The sequence below is a fragment of the Wyeomyia smithii genome, chromosome 3 (genome assembly GCF_029784165.1).
Source record: "Wyeomyia smithii strain HCP4-BCI-WySm-NY-G18 chromosome 3, ASM2978416v1, whole genome shotgun sequence".
Lineage (NCBI taxonomy): Eukaryota > Metazoa > Arthropoda > Insecta > Diptera > Culicidae > Wyeomyia > Wyeomyia smithii.
Window position 1 is genome coordinate 196,753,983 of NC_073696.1, and position 16,632 is coordinate 196,770,614.

The 16,632-nt window shown below is 42.8% G+C and overlaps 1 protein-coding gene across 3 annotated transcripts in view; it reads left to right on the forward strand.

Moving 5' to 3' along the window:
* LOC129726806 (GTPase-activating Rap/Ran-GAP domain-like protein 3) overlaps window positions 1-16,632 on the forward strand; it is a 193,146-nt gene that overhangs the window by 69,371 nt on the left and 107,143 nt on the right. For all 3 annotated transcript variants that reach the window (XM_055683926.1, XM_055683925.1, XM_055683927.1), the window contains exon 3: window positions 11,754-11,823. In XM_055683926.1, coding sequence (XP_055539901.1) covers window positions 11,754-11,823 — 70 coding nt within the window. The remainder of the gene's footprint in view (window positions 1-11,753; window positions 11,824-16,632) is intronic.

Below are 16,632 nucleotides of genomic sequence, written 5' to 3' on the forward strand. Positions count from 1 at the left end.
AAAATATTTTCTCATTTAATAACAGTGCAGAAAAATGCAGGAAACACTGTATATAATTTTATTCGTTTGAAAGCAACTGCTACTACTACACAAGTGGTAAAAACAGTGTTTTACAACTAACAAGTACAAATGCGGTAACGTGTTAGTTTCCACATAACCGATTGCAACACATTGCAGTCTTTGCAGGTAGAACAAGTTTTGACCGATGTGCCACCAGCAATGTTAAGCATGGAATTATTATATATGAATGAGCAGTTCGTCGTATTCGCCACCAATAGAATACAGTCATCCTTTTCACCTGGAATTCCTAGAGCTATGATGAAAAAAAAACTTTTACTCTAGCAGCCCAACTAGGTTTAATGTAGCAATACTCAGAGAAAAAGATATGCGGAGAGAATGTTGTGAGCCAAACAAACATGTCACAATTCGAGCCAAACGAACAAAAAAGGTAACACATTGAGAGGTATTGCAATCAAGTACAATAAAGGATATATTTATTTTCAATGAACTAAACAATGAATTAAGAATGCTCTGAAATTGCTTTATCACAGTGATTTTCAACTGGTGGTCCTTAAACCTTTTGTATGGTCAAAGGGAAAAACCTGGACGAAATCACTGAGGGGTGCGACATTGCACAAGCCCTAAAAGCGAAGTGCGGGGTGGAGGTGGCTAAGGAGTCAATCCGCCTCCGCAAAGGTCCGGCGGGGACCCAGATAGCTACCTTCCGACTACCGTCGGCGGACGCTAACCTGGCCCTGAAAGAGGGCAAGTTGAAGGTCGGCTGGTCTGTATGTCCTCTGGGCATACTACAGCAACCAGACATTTGCTTCCGGTGCTTTGAGGGCGGACATAAGTCCTGGACCTGCCAGGGGCCCGATAGGAGCCAGCTGTGCAGGCGATGTGGAGGTGCAGGCCATAAAGCAAAGGACTGTGTGGAGTCTCCCAAGTGCATGGTATGTTCCGGGAAACGGGACGCCAAACACTTTATGGGAGGCCCCAGGTGCCCAGCCGGTAAGCCGGCTGCGAAACCACGGGCGTAAGGGTGACGCAAATGAACCTGAACCATTGCTTCGCGGCTCAGCAGCTGCTACACCAAGCAGCCACTGAGTCGTTGTCGGACATCGCCGTCATATCGGATCCCTACCGCATCCCTCCCGGAAACGGTAACTGGGTTGCGGATAGGTCCAGTTTGGCGGCCATATGTACGACGAGCAAGTTCCCGGTTCAGGAGGTTGTCTCAACCTCAGAAGAAGGGTACGTAGTTGCTAAGGTAAACGGAGTGTTCTACTGCAGTTGCTATGCTCCGCCACGTTGGTCTACCGAAAGGGTCACCCAGATGGTCGACCTCATATCCATGGAGCTAACGGGCCTAACGCCGTTGGTGGTGGCGGGCGACTTCAACGCTTGGGCTGTTGAGTGGGGAAGTCGCTTCACGAACCAGAGGGGCCAGATCCTGTTGGGGGCTTTTGCAAAGCTCAACCTAGATCTGGCCAACGTTGGGAACAAAAGTACATTTAGCAGAAATGGTGCGGAGTCGATAATCGACGTGACGTTCTCCAGCCCAGGACTGATCAAGAACTGGAGGGTAGACGATGGCTACACTAATAGCGACCACCAGGCGGTCTGTTATAGTGTAGACAACAACGAGAGGCGGCAAGCGACGGGTAGAGCCAACACTTCGACCGTTCGCGGGTGGAAGACATCGCACTTTGATGCCGAGGTATTCGAAGAGGCAATGAGAAGGGAGCGCGAGGGGGGCAGTTGGATCCGCCCGACTGCTGACCAACTAGTTGCTATGCTATCGCGGGCGTGCGACGCCACCATGCCTAGGACTCGCCAACCTAGGAATGGAAAGCCACCGGTTTACTGGTGGACGGACGCGATAGCCGACCTTCGCAGTGCGTGCCTCCGTGCAAGACGGAGGATGCAGCGTGCGCGAAACGAAGAAGAGAGGACAGAGCGCCGCGCAGCATTCAGTTCGGCAAGATCGATGCTAAAGAGTGCGATAAAGGCCAGCAAGAGGGCCTGCTTTGATAGGCTATGTGCGAGTGCCAATACAAATCCGTGGGGTGACGCCTACAGGATCGTAATGGCCAAGACTAAAGGCGCGCTGGCGCCTGCAGAGCGATCACCAGCGATGCTGGAGCGTATCATCGAGGGACTCTTTCCACGCCACGAGCCAAGTCCTTGGCCTCCGGTAGTCGAGTCTCACGTCCGACGTTCCAGTATCTCAGACATAGACCAGAGATGGTCGGCCAACCTGCCGAGCATCCAATCCGTGAGCGACGACAGCCGTGTCGAGGCAGGGGAGGAGGCAAGGGTTACGAATGAGGAACTCATCGTGATCGCCAAATCCCTAAAGGTGAGCAAGGCACCGGGACCGGATGGTATCCCTAACCTGGCGATAAAAACGGCCCCCGGGCTGTTCAGGGCAGTCATGCAGAGGTGCCTGGATGACTGTCTCTTTCCGGACAGGTGGAAGCGGCAGAGACTGGTCTTATTGCCGAAGGCTGGGAAACCGCCAGGGGACCCATCGGCATATAGGCCTATCTGCCTGCTGGACACCGCGGGCAAGGTGCTTGAGAGGATCATCCTCAACAGACTGGTGAGGTACACGGAGGGTGTACACGGTCTGGCAAGTAACCAGTTCGGCTTCCGGAAGGGCAGGTCCACGCTGGACGCAATCTCTTCCGTCATCAAGACGGCGGAGGTAGCAATCCAGCGCAAGAGAAGGGGAATACGCTACTGCGCAATCGTCACGCTCGACGTGAAGAATGCGTTCAATAGTGCCAGTTGGGACTCCATAGCACTCGCGCTCAGGAGCATCCATGTACCGGTGTCGCTGTACAAGATTCTGGAAAATTATTTCCAGAATCGAGTACTTGTTTACGACACGGAGGAGGGTCAGAAGTGCGTCCCAATTACCGCAGGAGTTCCGCAAGGTTCTATCCTGGGCCCGGTGTTGTGGAATGTCATGTATGACGGAGTGTTGAAACTCAAGTTCCCTGTAGGGGTCGTGATCGTCGGCTTTGCAGACGACATAACGCTGGAGGTTTACGGCGAGTCTATCGAGGAGGTCGAGTTGACGGCCGCGCACTGTATACGCAAGGTCGAGGACTGGATGCGCTCCAGGAAACTGGAGCTCGCGCATCATAAGACGGAGGTCACGGTTGTGAACAACCGTAAATCGGAGCAACAGGCGGTGGTCAGAGTCGGAGACTGCACCATCACCTCGAAGCGATCCCTGAAGCTCTTGGGGGTTATGGTGGACGACAAGCTCACGTTCGGGAGTCACGTCGACTATGCCTGTAAGAGGGCCTCATCGGTTATTGCAGCACTATCTCGTATGATGTCCAATAGCTCAGCGGTTTATGGCAGCAAGCGAAGACTTCTTGCCAGCGTGGTTTCGTCCATACTTAGGTATGGTGGGCCAGTGTGGTCCAGAGCGCTAGGTACTAATAGTTACCGTGGTAAACTGGAAAGTACCTACAGGCTCATGTGCCTGAGAGTTGCGAGTGCGTATCGTACGGTGTCATACGATGCAATCTGTGTCTTGTCCGGCATGATGCCTATCAGCATCGCCATCAAGGAGGACAGAGAGTGTTTCGACCAACGTGACACAAGGGGCATACGATGTACCAGAAGGTCATTCTCGATGCTCCGCTGGCAGCGGGAATGGTCCAACTCCACAAAGGGCAGATGGACGCACCGACTCATACCGGAGATATCCGGCTGGGTCGGGAGACGACATGGTGAAGTGAACTTCCACCTGACACAAATCCTGTCAGGCCATGGTTGTTTCAGGCAATATCTGCACAGGTTCAGACACGCGGTGTCCCCCATGTGTCCCGAGTGCGTGGAGGAGGAGGAGACTGCTGAGCATGTCTTTTTCGTATGCCCCCGTTTCGTAAGAGCAAGGAGCAACATGATGGCTGTGAGCGGGCCTGGCACTACTCCGGACAATCTAGTCCGGAGGATGTGCGACGACCCGAACATCTGGAACGCGGTCTGTGCGGCCGCCTCTCAGATTGTTCTGGAGCTGCAACGTGTGTGGCGGGTCAACCACCAACACGCCAGTGGTAGCTAATTACCAGTCTCCAGGTAGTTAGCTAGGAGGTTATAAGAGTAAAGAGGGTGCATCACGCACAAAAGCCACTCCCCGACGTAATACTTAACCGTCGTTCCGGGAAGACCAGGGCTGGAGACTGGAGGGGTTTTAGTGGGTCGGGACAGGGATCAGTAGGTGTCTGGGCGAGTGTAACTACCCCAGCATCTCTCCCCTAGTCTCATCCCCACACCCTGAGTTCTCTTCTCAGGTGTCTGTTTGCAGATTTCCCCGCCACCTTTAAAAAAAAAAAAAAAAAAAAAAAATACGACTCAAATGAAAAAGTTAGCCAACATTGCGCTTTGAGAAGAGATCTGGCACCTCTGACATGTGAAACCTAGTAACCAGATTAGCGGTTTTTTATCGTTTATCTTTCTCTCTCTTAATTTTGTAATCTTGATATCTGAATTTTGAATTCTCATACGCTGACTTGAGCATGAGCATGAAAAACTCTGAGTAGATTAACGTTAGAGCATATGTGTAGAAAGGTTGTTTATTCATCAAATTTGGTATATAAGCCCCTTAAATTTTCTCAACCAGGAACGTAACACCTTGTATAGATATGAAACAGAACAATGCTCCAAACTCATCAACAAAATATCTAACTAATAAACTAACCAGAGCTGAACCAATTTCTTCATCGAATTTCAATTTTAAAATTCTTTTCCTGAGTACATACAGCTATACGCATATATCCAAATACAGTGGAATTTCGATTTTATCACGGTCAAAAAAACACTTTCCGGTAAATCTAACGAAACTTTGGATTCGAGGAAATAATGGAGGTTAGTATTTTTGGTTGCATAGCAGTGAAATCTAAAGAAAAATACTAATTTTTATCATTTCACCAAGTCCACAGTTTCGTTGGATTCACGAGAGGATGTTTTTTTGACCGTGATAAATTCGAAATTCCACTGTAGTACGTTCTTAATTTCCACATCTGGATTATGTCAGTGCAGTTTGAACAGCTCGGTCACGCTTTCGGTTGCTAGTGAATTGGCACCTAATTGCCTCATAGCTTCAAAGTTTGTGTTTTTTTCGGCAGTACGTCCTTCAAAGACCACCTGCAAGTTAGTGGCGTCTCCTTCAGAACTGCCTATTTTCAATTATTTTTGTTTATTTTCATCTTTCTTTCGTATAATCTGAAATGACAGAGCGAAATTAAAAACACGCATCGCTACGCGTAAAAAGAGGGAATTTCCCCCTTAGATATTTCAAGCGGCTGCGAAAATCCATCCGTTATTTTGAAATTACTAATAATGACGCCAGGCCGTTCAAGGTTGTTCATGAAGTTCTTCCCCAACGTTCAAAGCGTTGATGAGCTCCAAATTACATGGCAATTTTTTACCAATGCCCTGTTCGTTTGACTATTCTTAACGTTAGGCAGGGTAAACAAAATTTAGCCTTATAGAGTAAGGACCCCATAATTCGCCTTGACCCCATAATTCACCCACCCACTAATCAACAAATTGTTTACGGGGTTTGTTATTGAATTATGCCAAATAATAATTTATTTTCAATATGTTGACACTATATTGCGAACAATAAAAAAAGGGGGGCGAAATATGGGTACTCGGATAAAGTGGGCGAATTATGGGAACGTTACCCTACCGGTTAATCCAAGCACAATGAAAAATGACCGTTATTAGTACGGGTAATTCGAGCTCCGCGCTAAAAAAAAAACAAACTGTGGTAAACCTGGGCAGTATTGAAACTGGAAATTTGTTTTCTGATATTAACTCATTACAGTAGATTACCGTTTTTCGCAACAAGCAATGTTCAATCTTATGCACCGCTCATTGCTGGCGAGTACCATACTGTGAAGCAATTGAAATTAGAACAAGTAAATCTATATTACTGTTTCAAACTTATGGTTATTTTTCATAAATTGGAACGGTCGTTTATGTCAAAGCGCTTTATATTTTATTTCAAATTTTTCCTAAATCAAATCTCGAATTGACTTATGATCTTAATTATGTAGTTCATAGATTTGATAGATTCCATTGCTTTGGTGACAAAGTTGCAATTGTAATCCATCGTTGAAATAAACGCTCTTGCGTGACTTGCTTTGAAACCACATGTTTTCTCAGATAATGAATGATAATTGTGGGAAAATAGAAAATATACTCACTCTAATTTTCAAGTCAATCAAAAATACATCTGAGGTTCCAAGTTTTCGACCATTCAGTGTGCTTTCCTTGATTAGCAATTTGTTTAGAAGAATTTTGCTAAACAAGATGATGCCACACACAAATGGAAATTCAATTTTTCAGATGGAATGTTTGGGCACAGACTAACAGACATAACACTTCGAACAAGTTTTCAATAAAATCATCGTTTGGAAGATACCAGTACTTTACGATAGTAACACTAGCACCATCTGCTGCCGGGTTCGCGTTGCGTCTTGTATTTTGACATCAGCGCTAGCGTGCGTACATGTGTCAAATTGGGAACTACAAAATATGTATGAGATTGCATGATAGCGCCCCAGACGGTGTTATTGCGCGATGACTTGTATTTGATTGGAAATTCGAAATGATCGTTTGTTGTAGCGATGGAGCTGAGTTCCAGTGTTACGTCTGTTAGTCTGTGGTTTAAGTTTCTCCATGGGCATTCTCCAACTTATAAATGGATCAGAGTTGATAATATGATACGATCTAACAAATTGGAAGGTTATTCCGCAATAAACCTTTGTTCTTTTATGACACAAGCATTTCAAAGAGCACATTTAAGGTTTACAAGCAAAGTGCATTAAATATACAAGATGTGTGTATGTGTGGAAATCTATTTCTAGATCCCACTGTCCGGCAGTGCTATTATGAAAAAATAACTGTTGCAATTATCTTTCAATACTGCAACCATCTTAGGTTCGGGTTTTAGAAATTGTTAGCTCTACCGACCTTCCAAAGACTCTTAACAGAACGACTGAGTACCTACATTCCGGAGTAATATATCATTCGGTAAGCCCCGCCTCAAAATAATATAAGAAACTTATACGTTCTATTATTATTTTAGACTTTCAATTTCTCCGATACATTTTTATCTAAACATATTATGTTATATTAAATGTATTGAATAGAGGAGTGGCAAGATAATTTAATGAATAACTAAATAAATAAATCTTATCATATACATATTTACCAACATATAGCTTCAAATTTGTTGACAAAGTGTAAAAACTTGGAACGAATATATAATGTGTTATTGATTGCCTCCGCAAATACAACACTAAGGGAATTGAACTAAAAATAATAACAATAAAACATAAGCAAAAAAAAAGATATTCATTTGCATTGCATTTGCTCCATTTACGGTGGAAATAGTGGCACTGTCTGCCCACTCAGATATGCATACAAGCTTCCATGCAAGCCTTCATGAAGGAAGCAAATGACGCTACTTTTGATTGTCACTTTCAATGTATAAAGTACAATTTTGGAAGTAATGAAAAAAGATCACCTGTCTGTGCACTATACTTGTCTTTGGCAGTATCGTTTTAGTGTCACTTTCACTATCACACGTGATTTTGTAGTCCTAATTACACCACGAACATGAGTTTAGTTTACGTTCCCATCTGGACAAGTTGTTGTGCAACCAGACACTTCAAAGGATTTAGAATAAACTTTTGAAAATGATTCTGAAGCGTCCTTCCTGGTTTAGCACGAACGAGCTACATAGGCTCAATAATGTAGAAACATTAGAAAATATGTCAAGCCGAATTATCAACAAATTCCGACAAAAATCGTTGCAATCCTCAATTGCACCGATTAGCTCACTTTATAGTCAGTAAGATAGTTCTAAGTTTATTTGAAGTTTTGTTTTATTCCTTTTTTCCTTGACAAGTAGGTTTAATAATTTTCCTACAATTACATTAACTTAACTGCGAAAGCTAATAACATTCAATAATATAAAAAAGCGTACAAATATATATAATAGTGTTGTTTTGTCACCATTTGTGGCAGAACACACAATATTAATTCTGAATAGATATGAGTACATGAAAAAAAAGTTTTGTTTACGAGCCGGTGGAGGATTAACTTTGCTCTTATGAAAGCAGTGTTGCCAGTCTCCAAGTGCATTAAATATACAGGATGGCACCATTTTTCGTTGTAACGATGTATTTACTCTATGATTTAGTGGATTACATTTTCTAACAATTATATTTCAGTTTAGCATATGATTACGCAAATTGTTTTTTAAACTCATCCTAGTTTTATTGACCACCAAAATATTTACTTTGAATATTTTATTTTTTGACGTAGAATTACACGAATTACAACATACAGATATGCAGTAGTTTGATGGTAATATTGTATCATCCTGTTCTTAGCTATAGAAGCGGGATGGTGATCATTCAACGATGCGACACTAAACCAAAAATGATTGATTTCTAACACAACTTTTCACTGACTTACTATTGAAACGATATGTCAACGATATTTTCAACTTTTATGCCACAAGTTTGGGGCATCCTTCACCTTTCGATGAAGAAATTGGCATTTGAAATCCATTTAGTGGTAGTAACACTATATGTATTTTAAGAGAGCCTATTTCCGTTACACTTTCCACAGCATGCTACCCTACTTATGTAAGACAAAGTCCTACGTCAAAATAGAAGTTTCTTCGAATTTATCACTAGTGGTTACCCTCGAATACAGCAATGCAAGTACTGTAACGAACAGTTTTATGTAGTTCTTAGTCAACTATGCGATCGTGGCCTTACGCATAACCCTTCTGATTTTTTTGTTATGTGATTACTTTTTCACGTAGAACTGCGTCTCTGTGAGGGTTCTTAACGGAAGCGAAACGTAAATCTTAGATTCTAGTGGATTTTCTAGTTGTTGCAGCAATCGAAGTTTCTAAAATTCCCAAAATGATCCAATACGACTCAAAATATATATTTCCGGAATAGAGAAGATGCCCAGAGACCAGCCAGAAATCATTTATGCTGGGCAACGTAAGCAAAAGTTCGTTCAACAAATATTCCACAGAAATTTTCATGATTAACAACAACTTTTAAAAAAGTTTTACAATATTAAGTGACAACGAAAGAAGTCATATAAGTGCACTATAAGCGCTATTGAAAACTTGTGTTATTGTATTTTGTTTTAAGTTGTTTTTCATCAGTAATTACAACCGCATTTCGAAAACAAGCTCGTTTTTTTCTGGTTTTGGAGATGTTTTTAATAACATTAGTTCAACAATAACATTCACTATCACTATGCCTTTTCGTAAGACATTACACCATCTAATGACAATGCTACGTACCTGCAAAGTGATTTTTCTTGGAACAAAAGTCGTAGCATTCAACGCACAATGTAAAGTGACTTAACCAAATTGATGTTTAAATTATTTGAAGGGTTTCTATATTTATTCGAAGCGTGTCAAAACGCGTCATCAAAAGATAAACAAAACGCTTGCAGTGTAACCAATATCACTTCAATATTTGCTATCGTATATCTAACAACGTTTTCTAGTTTCGTTAGATTTTATGTCCAGATGACGTTGAAAACAATTGCGAAATCAATTTTAATATTCAAATGAAAGAAACAACTCATTTTGAAAGGTTGAATATTATATTTTGTCATCAACTTATAATCAATTCAAACTGCCACTAATAAAATCGATTGTCGTTCTAGTTGCACTGCGTAGACACAACACATTTGCGCATGCGCTGGTTAACAGTTGTCATAGCAACAGATCTGCGCATTGCCGTATTAGTACTCGAGATGTACTTTGCCACTTCTACTATCAAGTTGGCTTGCTTTCATGCAGTTTTGTAATACTTCATATAGTATCGGTGTTTGTTCTAGTAGCCTTAAATTTTTGCGCCTTTCTAGTGATAGAGGTGTTATGGAATAGGTAGCGTCAACCATCCTATACACGCTCACTCTGGGCTACTCAGCGGCTGAGTTGAATTTTAATCATTTTTTTCAGTTGTTCGAAGACGTCAAAAAATGAGTAGAATTAAATTGTTCATGGTGGCAAATTTCCTCAAAATTGGGTAACTGGTGCTTGCGTGTTGTTTTTGTTATTTTTTTTTTGCAATTAAAAGCAAACAGCAAACCAAGCAAACCGTCTGAAAAAAAGGAAGAAATAGAAATGTTTGAAATGAGTTGTTATCGGTAGGTAATTCATAATTTTAAATAATTGACTGCAACTAAAGCTAATTTTTCTTTTCCACCAGGACTCGTTGGTTGGATATACGGCGAATAAATTCAAAGATCTCCCGTGTCCCGGCGAACAAAGGTAAATTTCTTGAAATAAGCCTTTTTTTAAATAAAATTCATTAAAAAGGCAAAATATAATAATATCGAGTCAATAATGATAATTTTTCCGAAATTCCCTCATTGAAGCTTAAAGTACACATTTTTGAGTCGAAAATGAGTAACTTTTACGCATCGCGCATCAGGTATAATATGGGTAATATTTACTCAATTTTTATAACATTCGGTGGTACTCAAAAATAAGTAAAACAACTTCTACTCAATTTTGAGTACATACGGTTTTAGCGAAACTGATTGGGTTTTGACTCAGTTTTGGATTATCCAGAGTGAGCGTGTACCAACGTGTTGAACTTGGGAATAGCATTAATAGTGAAATAGAACAAAATTGAAAACAAATTTTAATCTTTCAATTCGCTTAGTTTGAAATCGTTTGCGTTCAAATGAACTGGGCCTAAAAGTGTTTTTGACTTGTGATGATGGTGTGAAGTGGATTCTACTTGGCAATGGAACTATTTGCAAAATTCAACTCATACTGAGACGGCGTCGATATTTCTGAGAATGATTGAAAAGTAGGGGCGTGTTTCGAACTTATCACTCTCAAATGGAACAATGCGAGTAAGAAAACAAACAGCCTTAAGTAGTTCTATGTCAAACTTACGGCCGTGGCTTTGCACACAACCCGCACAAAGTAAGAGAATGTAAGATGATCTGTAAATAATTCTGACTATTTTTACTTTGGCTTATTCCATCGTACTGTTTACTCGGAATGGCGTGAGTACAAGACAATGTGTAATAAAAACATATTAAAATAACTAAATTCAAATTTGTAGAAGAATACTTAGAGCATATCAAAATTGCTAAAGTTATGTTCATAGTCTAGAAAAGCATTATTTGAGAAACCCCACTCGATGTGCAACAATTACCCTAATTATCGATACTGCATGCCAAAAAGTGCCTATAAAACGATTCACTTACACTTCCTCCGCATCACGGTGTATTTCAGTTACAACAAACACACAGGAGAAAACGAGAAGCAATTCCCAACCACATTAGACGAAAATATATTATGCATTCGTAACCTATTTCGTTCATCAAATTGTCTATAATGTGACTACTAGGAAATATTGTCTCACTGGCCTTCTTCCGTAAAGAGCGTTTTGCTTGGTGACCTCTACGGTCACTGAAATGAATTATTCAAGGGTTGGCAATTAATTCGGAAATTCGTTCGGGTGCTGGTGTCTCGGGTTGATGACAGTTGACAGTTGGTTTCGGAGTTGATGACAGATGTGGTTAGACTCTCATGAGGGCATTGACTGGGGGGAGCACCCTTCCTGTGTGGGATATGATAATGGTGTGAATTTACCCGCATCGTACCCCGAAAAAAGCTAATTACAATTTTATTTTTATTCTTTTTCCACCAACAGCACATCCGCTACCGAGCTTATATCGCGACGAGGTGTTTTTTCCCGACGACACTATGGATCAGTGGATCAGGTAAGATAATTTGGCCGGAGTTGCTTCCGGCATGAAAACATTTACCATGTGCGACGAAGGCGAAAGTGTGCTTCGAAAATTCAGCGAACTTTTGTAGGGAAGCAAATATATTGTGTCGAGCGTTTTTCGAAATGCACGGGGTGGGAAGCGTATTCTTTCCATAGAAAGTTAAACAGAAACGCCTAGCTAATCCTAATTAGATTGGGATGGCTTTTAATTTTAATTTGTGAGCGTTTTTGGTAATAATATATAAGATCAAGTTTTAGCGGTTGTTTACAAACATTTATTATTAAACAAATTTCAATTACGGTATGAATGAAAGTTTCACTTCTACTAGATGAAGTACCTGAAATACATAAAAGATAAATAAGAGTTTTTCTGGTATTCTTCAAACTTGATCGCTTGCGCTGTAAAAAGATGTAATATTTTACGTTATGATAGTTATGATGTAAAAAATAAAATTTAATATATAAGAGTTAAAAATTTAAGATCGACGGCGCTAAGGTTTGGTTTCTGAAAAGCAGAAAAAAAGAACAGACGGAAATCAAATTAGTAACTTACGATTAGGAAAAATGTAAATTTTGTTCGTAATTTGATAGTAATCGTAATCCTCTTCAACGTCATCCGCCTGGTCGAGGATGCTGGGATCATCGCCCATATATTGGCTGTCGCCGGCTTCCCGCATACGCGTGTGCTGACTGTGGCTGATTTTCTCGTTGAAACTCCGCAGAATGTCATCCGGAACTTTTGGGTAGTTCGTCTGATTCGGTGGATACTCGAAGCCCAATTTTAACAGCACGTGGGCCTTAATAGATTTAAGCGATGCCTTGGCAAACACGCTCCGAAATTGGCAGGCTGAACAGTGAAACGGGTGCTGTTCGAACCTAGAACGACCGCTAGATGAACCGTAGCTGGCCTTCAAATCATCCGTGTCATCGAAAGTTCTCCGATGAACCCCCGCTAGCTTATCGCCCATGGTTGTGTAGTGCGTACCGTTCAGATGGTTGTCATATTTAATAACCGTTTCTTCTAGGGAGGCGCTTGCATCGCTGCTATCGTAGCAATCGGTGACCGGGAAGATTCCCATCGTGAATTTTAATAATAGCATCAAGTATAAAGCACCAGTCACGCACCGAGAAAGCTTTCGATTATTTTTGAAGCCCACCATTTTATTTTCACCAAAATTGTTTTTAGCACAGCGATAGCGATCGGTTCGAGGCACTGTCCGCTTCAACAACATCGCTTACTTAGTTCACTTTGACTAACAGGCGCGCACTTGACATACTCTGTTCTATTCAACAAAATCGCGAAATTTGTTCAATGTCACTTTTATTCAAATTCCAGCGAACTGCAGCAATACTCCCAACCGGACGACACGGCAGATATTTTGAGAATGAAAGTGAATCTGTAGAACCACAGCGCCTTTTATAATTGCAGTTAGTTGCCACGGCGACACCAAATCAAGATTCAATCAATTTCAATTAATTAAGCGAGCGCAACAATTGACTGCGGGACGAATTCGCCTCTTTCGCGAATTCCGCAACTGATAGTTTTAGGTGCAACCAAACTGGCTATGAAAACTTTTTTTCGAAATGATGAATTTAATTAAAATTTTGTGACTAATGACATGGAATATATTAAGTTTGAAACCACCACTTCATGAAATAGAAGTATTTCGAGTTGATTCAGTTCAACGATTCGTGTTTGAATGAATAAAGTAAACTCAGGAAAAAAAGACCAGCAAGGTCAAATCAATTAATGAATTTGTTGCTAGTGGAATTGTGTTGACAGACTTGCAAAGGTTAGTGACATGTCATAATTTATGACTTTCGCACGTTTTGAAGTCAGCGTTCCTGAGGCAGCGCAGATATCATATCGAACAACATTCAAATGAATAATTACACATGGTTGGTTTTTCACGACACTCGTGTAGTTTCCAAACGTATATAGTTGTGATCATCGTTTAATGTCCTTGTGCGAAAATATTATAGATACACATTTGAAGCCTTATAACAACATTTGTGGGTGTTATTCTTAAATGCTGTTTTGAACTTCTAACATTACTTATCGTACACATAGCAAGTGTTACCCGCGATTGGTGGTGATAAGCTGAGATTGCACAGAGAACCGCCAAAATGTGGAAGCTACTCTATTTAACTAGTTATAACTAGGGCACAATCATAATAGCGTGGACACGGTGGATTGTGTCGCATCGAGCTTGCTAATGTGTTTCTGTTTTGTAATTAGGAAAGCTTGGATTTTTCTAGGTTGTGAAGTATTTTATTTATTAAATTGAAGTTATACCTTTATAATAGTACAGATTTTCAACATTAGGAAAAAAATATCAATTTTTATTTCAAGCTACGACCGTTTTCATGAAGAACTATCATTTTTAAGAGACTCACGGTGATTACGATGGAGGCTCAGCAGGTCAACTGAAATTATAAAACTCATTAAATTTAATTAGCTTAGAGTCTCGTGTCTGTGAACAATCATTTTTATGAGAATTTCGTTTTTCACTGCAAACGAGACCGTTTTTCCAAAAAAAACACGTTTGGGTGCCAAAAATCGTATTACATTGTGAAACTTTGTGCTCTAAAAGATCAAAACAGGAGAGATGGTCGGGTTTGATGTTTTTCAAACCCGTACCCGACCCAAACCTGATTTTTTTTTCGGTCGAAACCCGAACCCGACCCGAACCCGAAACTTTTTTTTCGTTCAAACCCGAACCCGAAATTGTGAAACCCGAACCCGACTCGAACCCGAGATTTCATAGATTTTATAGTTAAACCCAATGAGGCGTTCGATGGGTTCGTGTACTGGTACTGGTGACCAGGTACTTGCCACATTAGTGCGTGCCTTCGAGCAAAACGGAGGATCCGTAATGGCTGTGTTCTTAAATCTATTTTTAAGTAGGATAAATCTTAATGGCTATAATAAAACTATGAAATAACTTTATTACAGCTACAAGGGCCCACACTACAAGAGGGTGGTAAACCTATATTTTAAAACCGAATATATGAATATACGGAATATGTGGTCCCCGTGGTTCTGTGATTAGCGATGTCGGTCGGCTAGCTCTCCCACACGGTTGTGATATCGGGTTCGATTCCCGATCGAGTCGAGGATCTTTTCGAGCTGGAAATTTTCTCGACGCAGCACTGGGGCACGGTGTATCGTTGTACTTATCCTACACATGCAATGGGAGATTGCCTAGGGGTGGTGAGGGTCGGAAACCGGGCAGTCGACTCCTCGCAAATGCCACAAGTACCCGGAAGCATCTCTGACGGAGCGAGTAGTGCCGCTCCCATCAACCAAATCCCCTGCCCATTGGGGCTGACACCAGTAAGGCCCCAATTATGGCAACTGGCAGCGAACGAAACGGATTCGAGTCGGATATGATACGTAACCACGACCTAGGGCTGGCACCTGCATCGAGCTCCCTTAGTAAAGTCGCGTGACAGCGGCTTGAAACGGCGAGATGGTACCCGGTGCAGGGGTCTCCGTCCCGTAAACCCTGGCAGGCCTTCCAGTACGTTCCGCGTCCATTGCCTGGTGGGAATCAGGCAGAGAAAGATCAGATGGGGGGAACTAGTCCTAGGACAAGATGCCCCTTTCCTGACTTACACGGGCGGGGGCGTTATAGTGCTCATAAGGTGCTATGGCGACCCCCCTTACCCATGGCCTCACTGCTTCGGCATAGATTACCATGGGACCATACAAGCGACTTCTCATCTATGGACAAGGATAGCGGCTGGAAGGGGGACCCAATCAAATGAATTCAATTACCAAGAAACAAGTGACGAGCGCGGAGGGACTACCAAATCCCTTTGCGAGAGGCGGCATCCAGCGGTCTCCGCAGACGAAGGCGGAGACGAATGCAGTACAATCCGGTGGCGGAAAGGCCAACACGCCAGTCTCCACACCGGAAATAACGGTCAACGGTCCCCTGCTGGTCAAGGCCATCGAGAAGAGTAGAGACAAGCGGCCAAGGGTGGCAGCACTGTCCGAACAGCTCGATGCGATCATCGAGTTCGCGGCGAGTAGGAGCAATATCGCCAGGGACCTGAAGCAGAGCCTCCTCCTGCTTCGGGCCACCATTGACGAAGCTCAACAGGAGTACGCCGAACTCGAGGCACGGGCCGAAGCGGCTGAAATGGAGGTGGGGAAGGAAAGGGCGTCTGAATCCAAAGGGGTTCAGACCGATGCCCCCACGTTCGCAGCGATCTGCTCTACGGGGCAGACCACTAAGCGAACGCGGCAGTCCCCGGGGGAAACAGCCCCCGAAAACGTGAAAAAGCGGTTGGTGGCGCTATACACGCGGGACAGCACACCAACAGGCACAAGGGCCGAAGTGTCGACCGGAGCGGCTACTGCGGGAAACCCCTGGGTTACCGTGGTAGGAAGAGGGCGCCAGGAAGGTGGAAAACGCAAAGATAAAGCGGCAAAAAAACGACCGCCAAGGGCCAAGAAGGCCAAGAGCAGGGGGGGCGCCCTCATCCTCAAAACCGACGGGTCCAAGTACTCGGAGGTATTGAAAAAGATGGGGGGCGAAACCCAGCTCAAGGAGTTGGGGGCGAATGTGCGGAGCATTCGCCGATCTCGCACCGGCAAGATGATCCTTGAGCTCCGAAAGGATGCAAAAAATAAGGGCGCTTCCTACAAGGCGGTAGCCGAGCAGGTCCTCGGCAAGGAGGTGCAGGTTCGGGCACTCACCTCGGAGGTGACTCTCCAGCTTAAAAACCTGGACGAAATCACCGAGGGGTGCGACATTGCGCTAGCCCTCAAGGAGAAGTGCGGGGTAGAGGT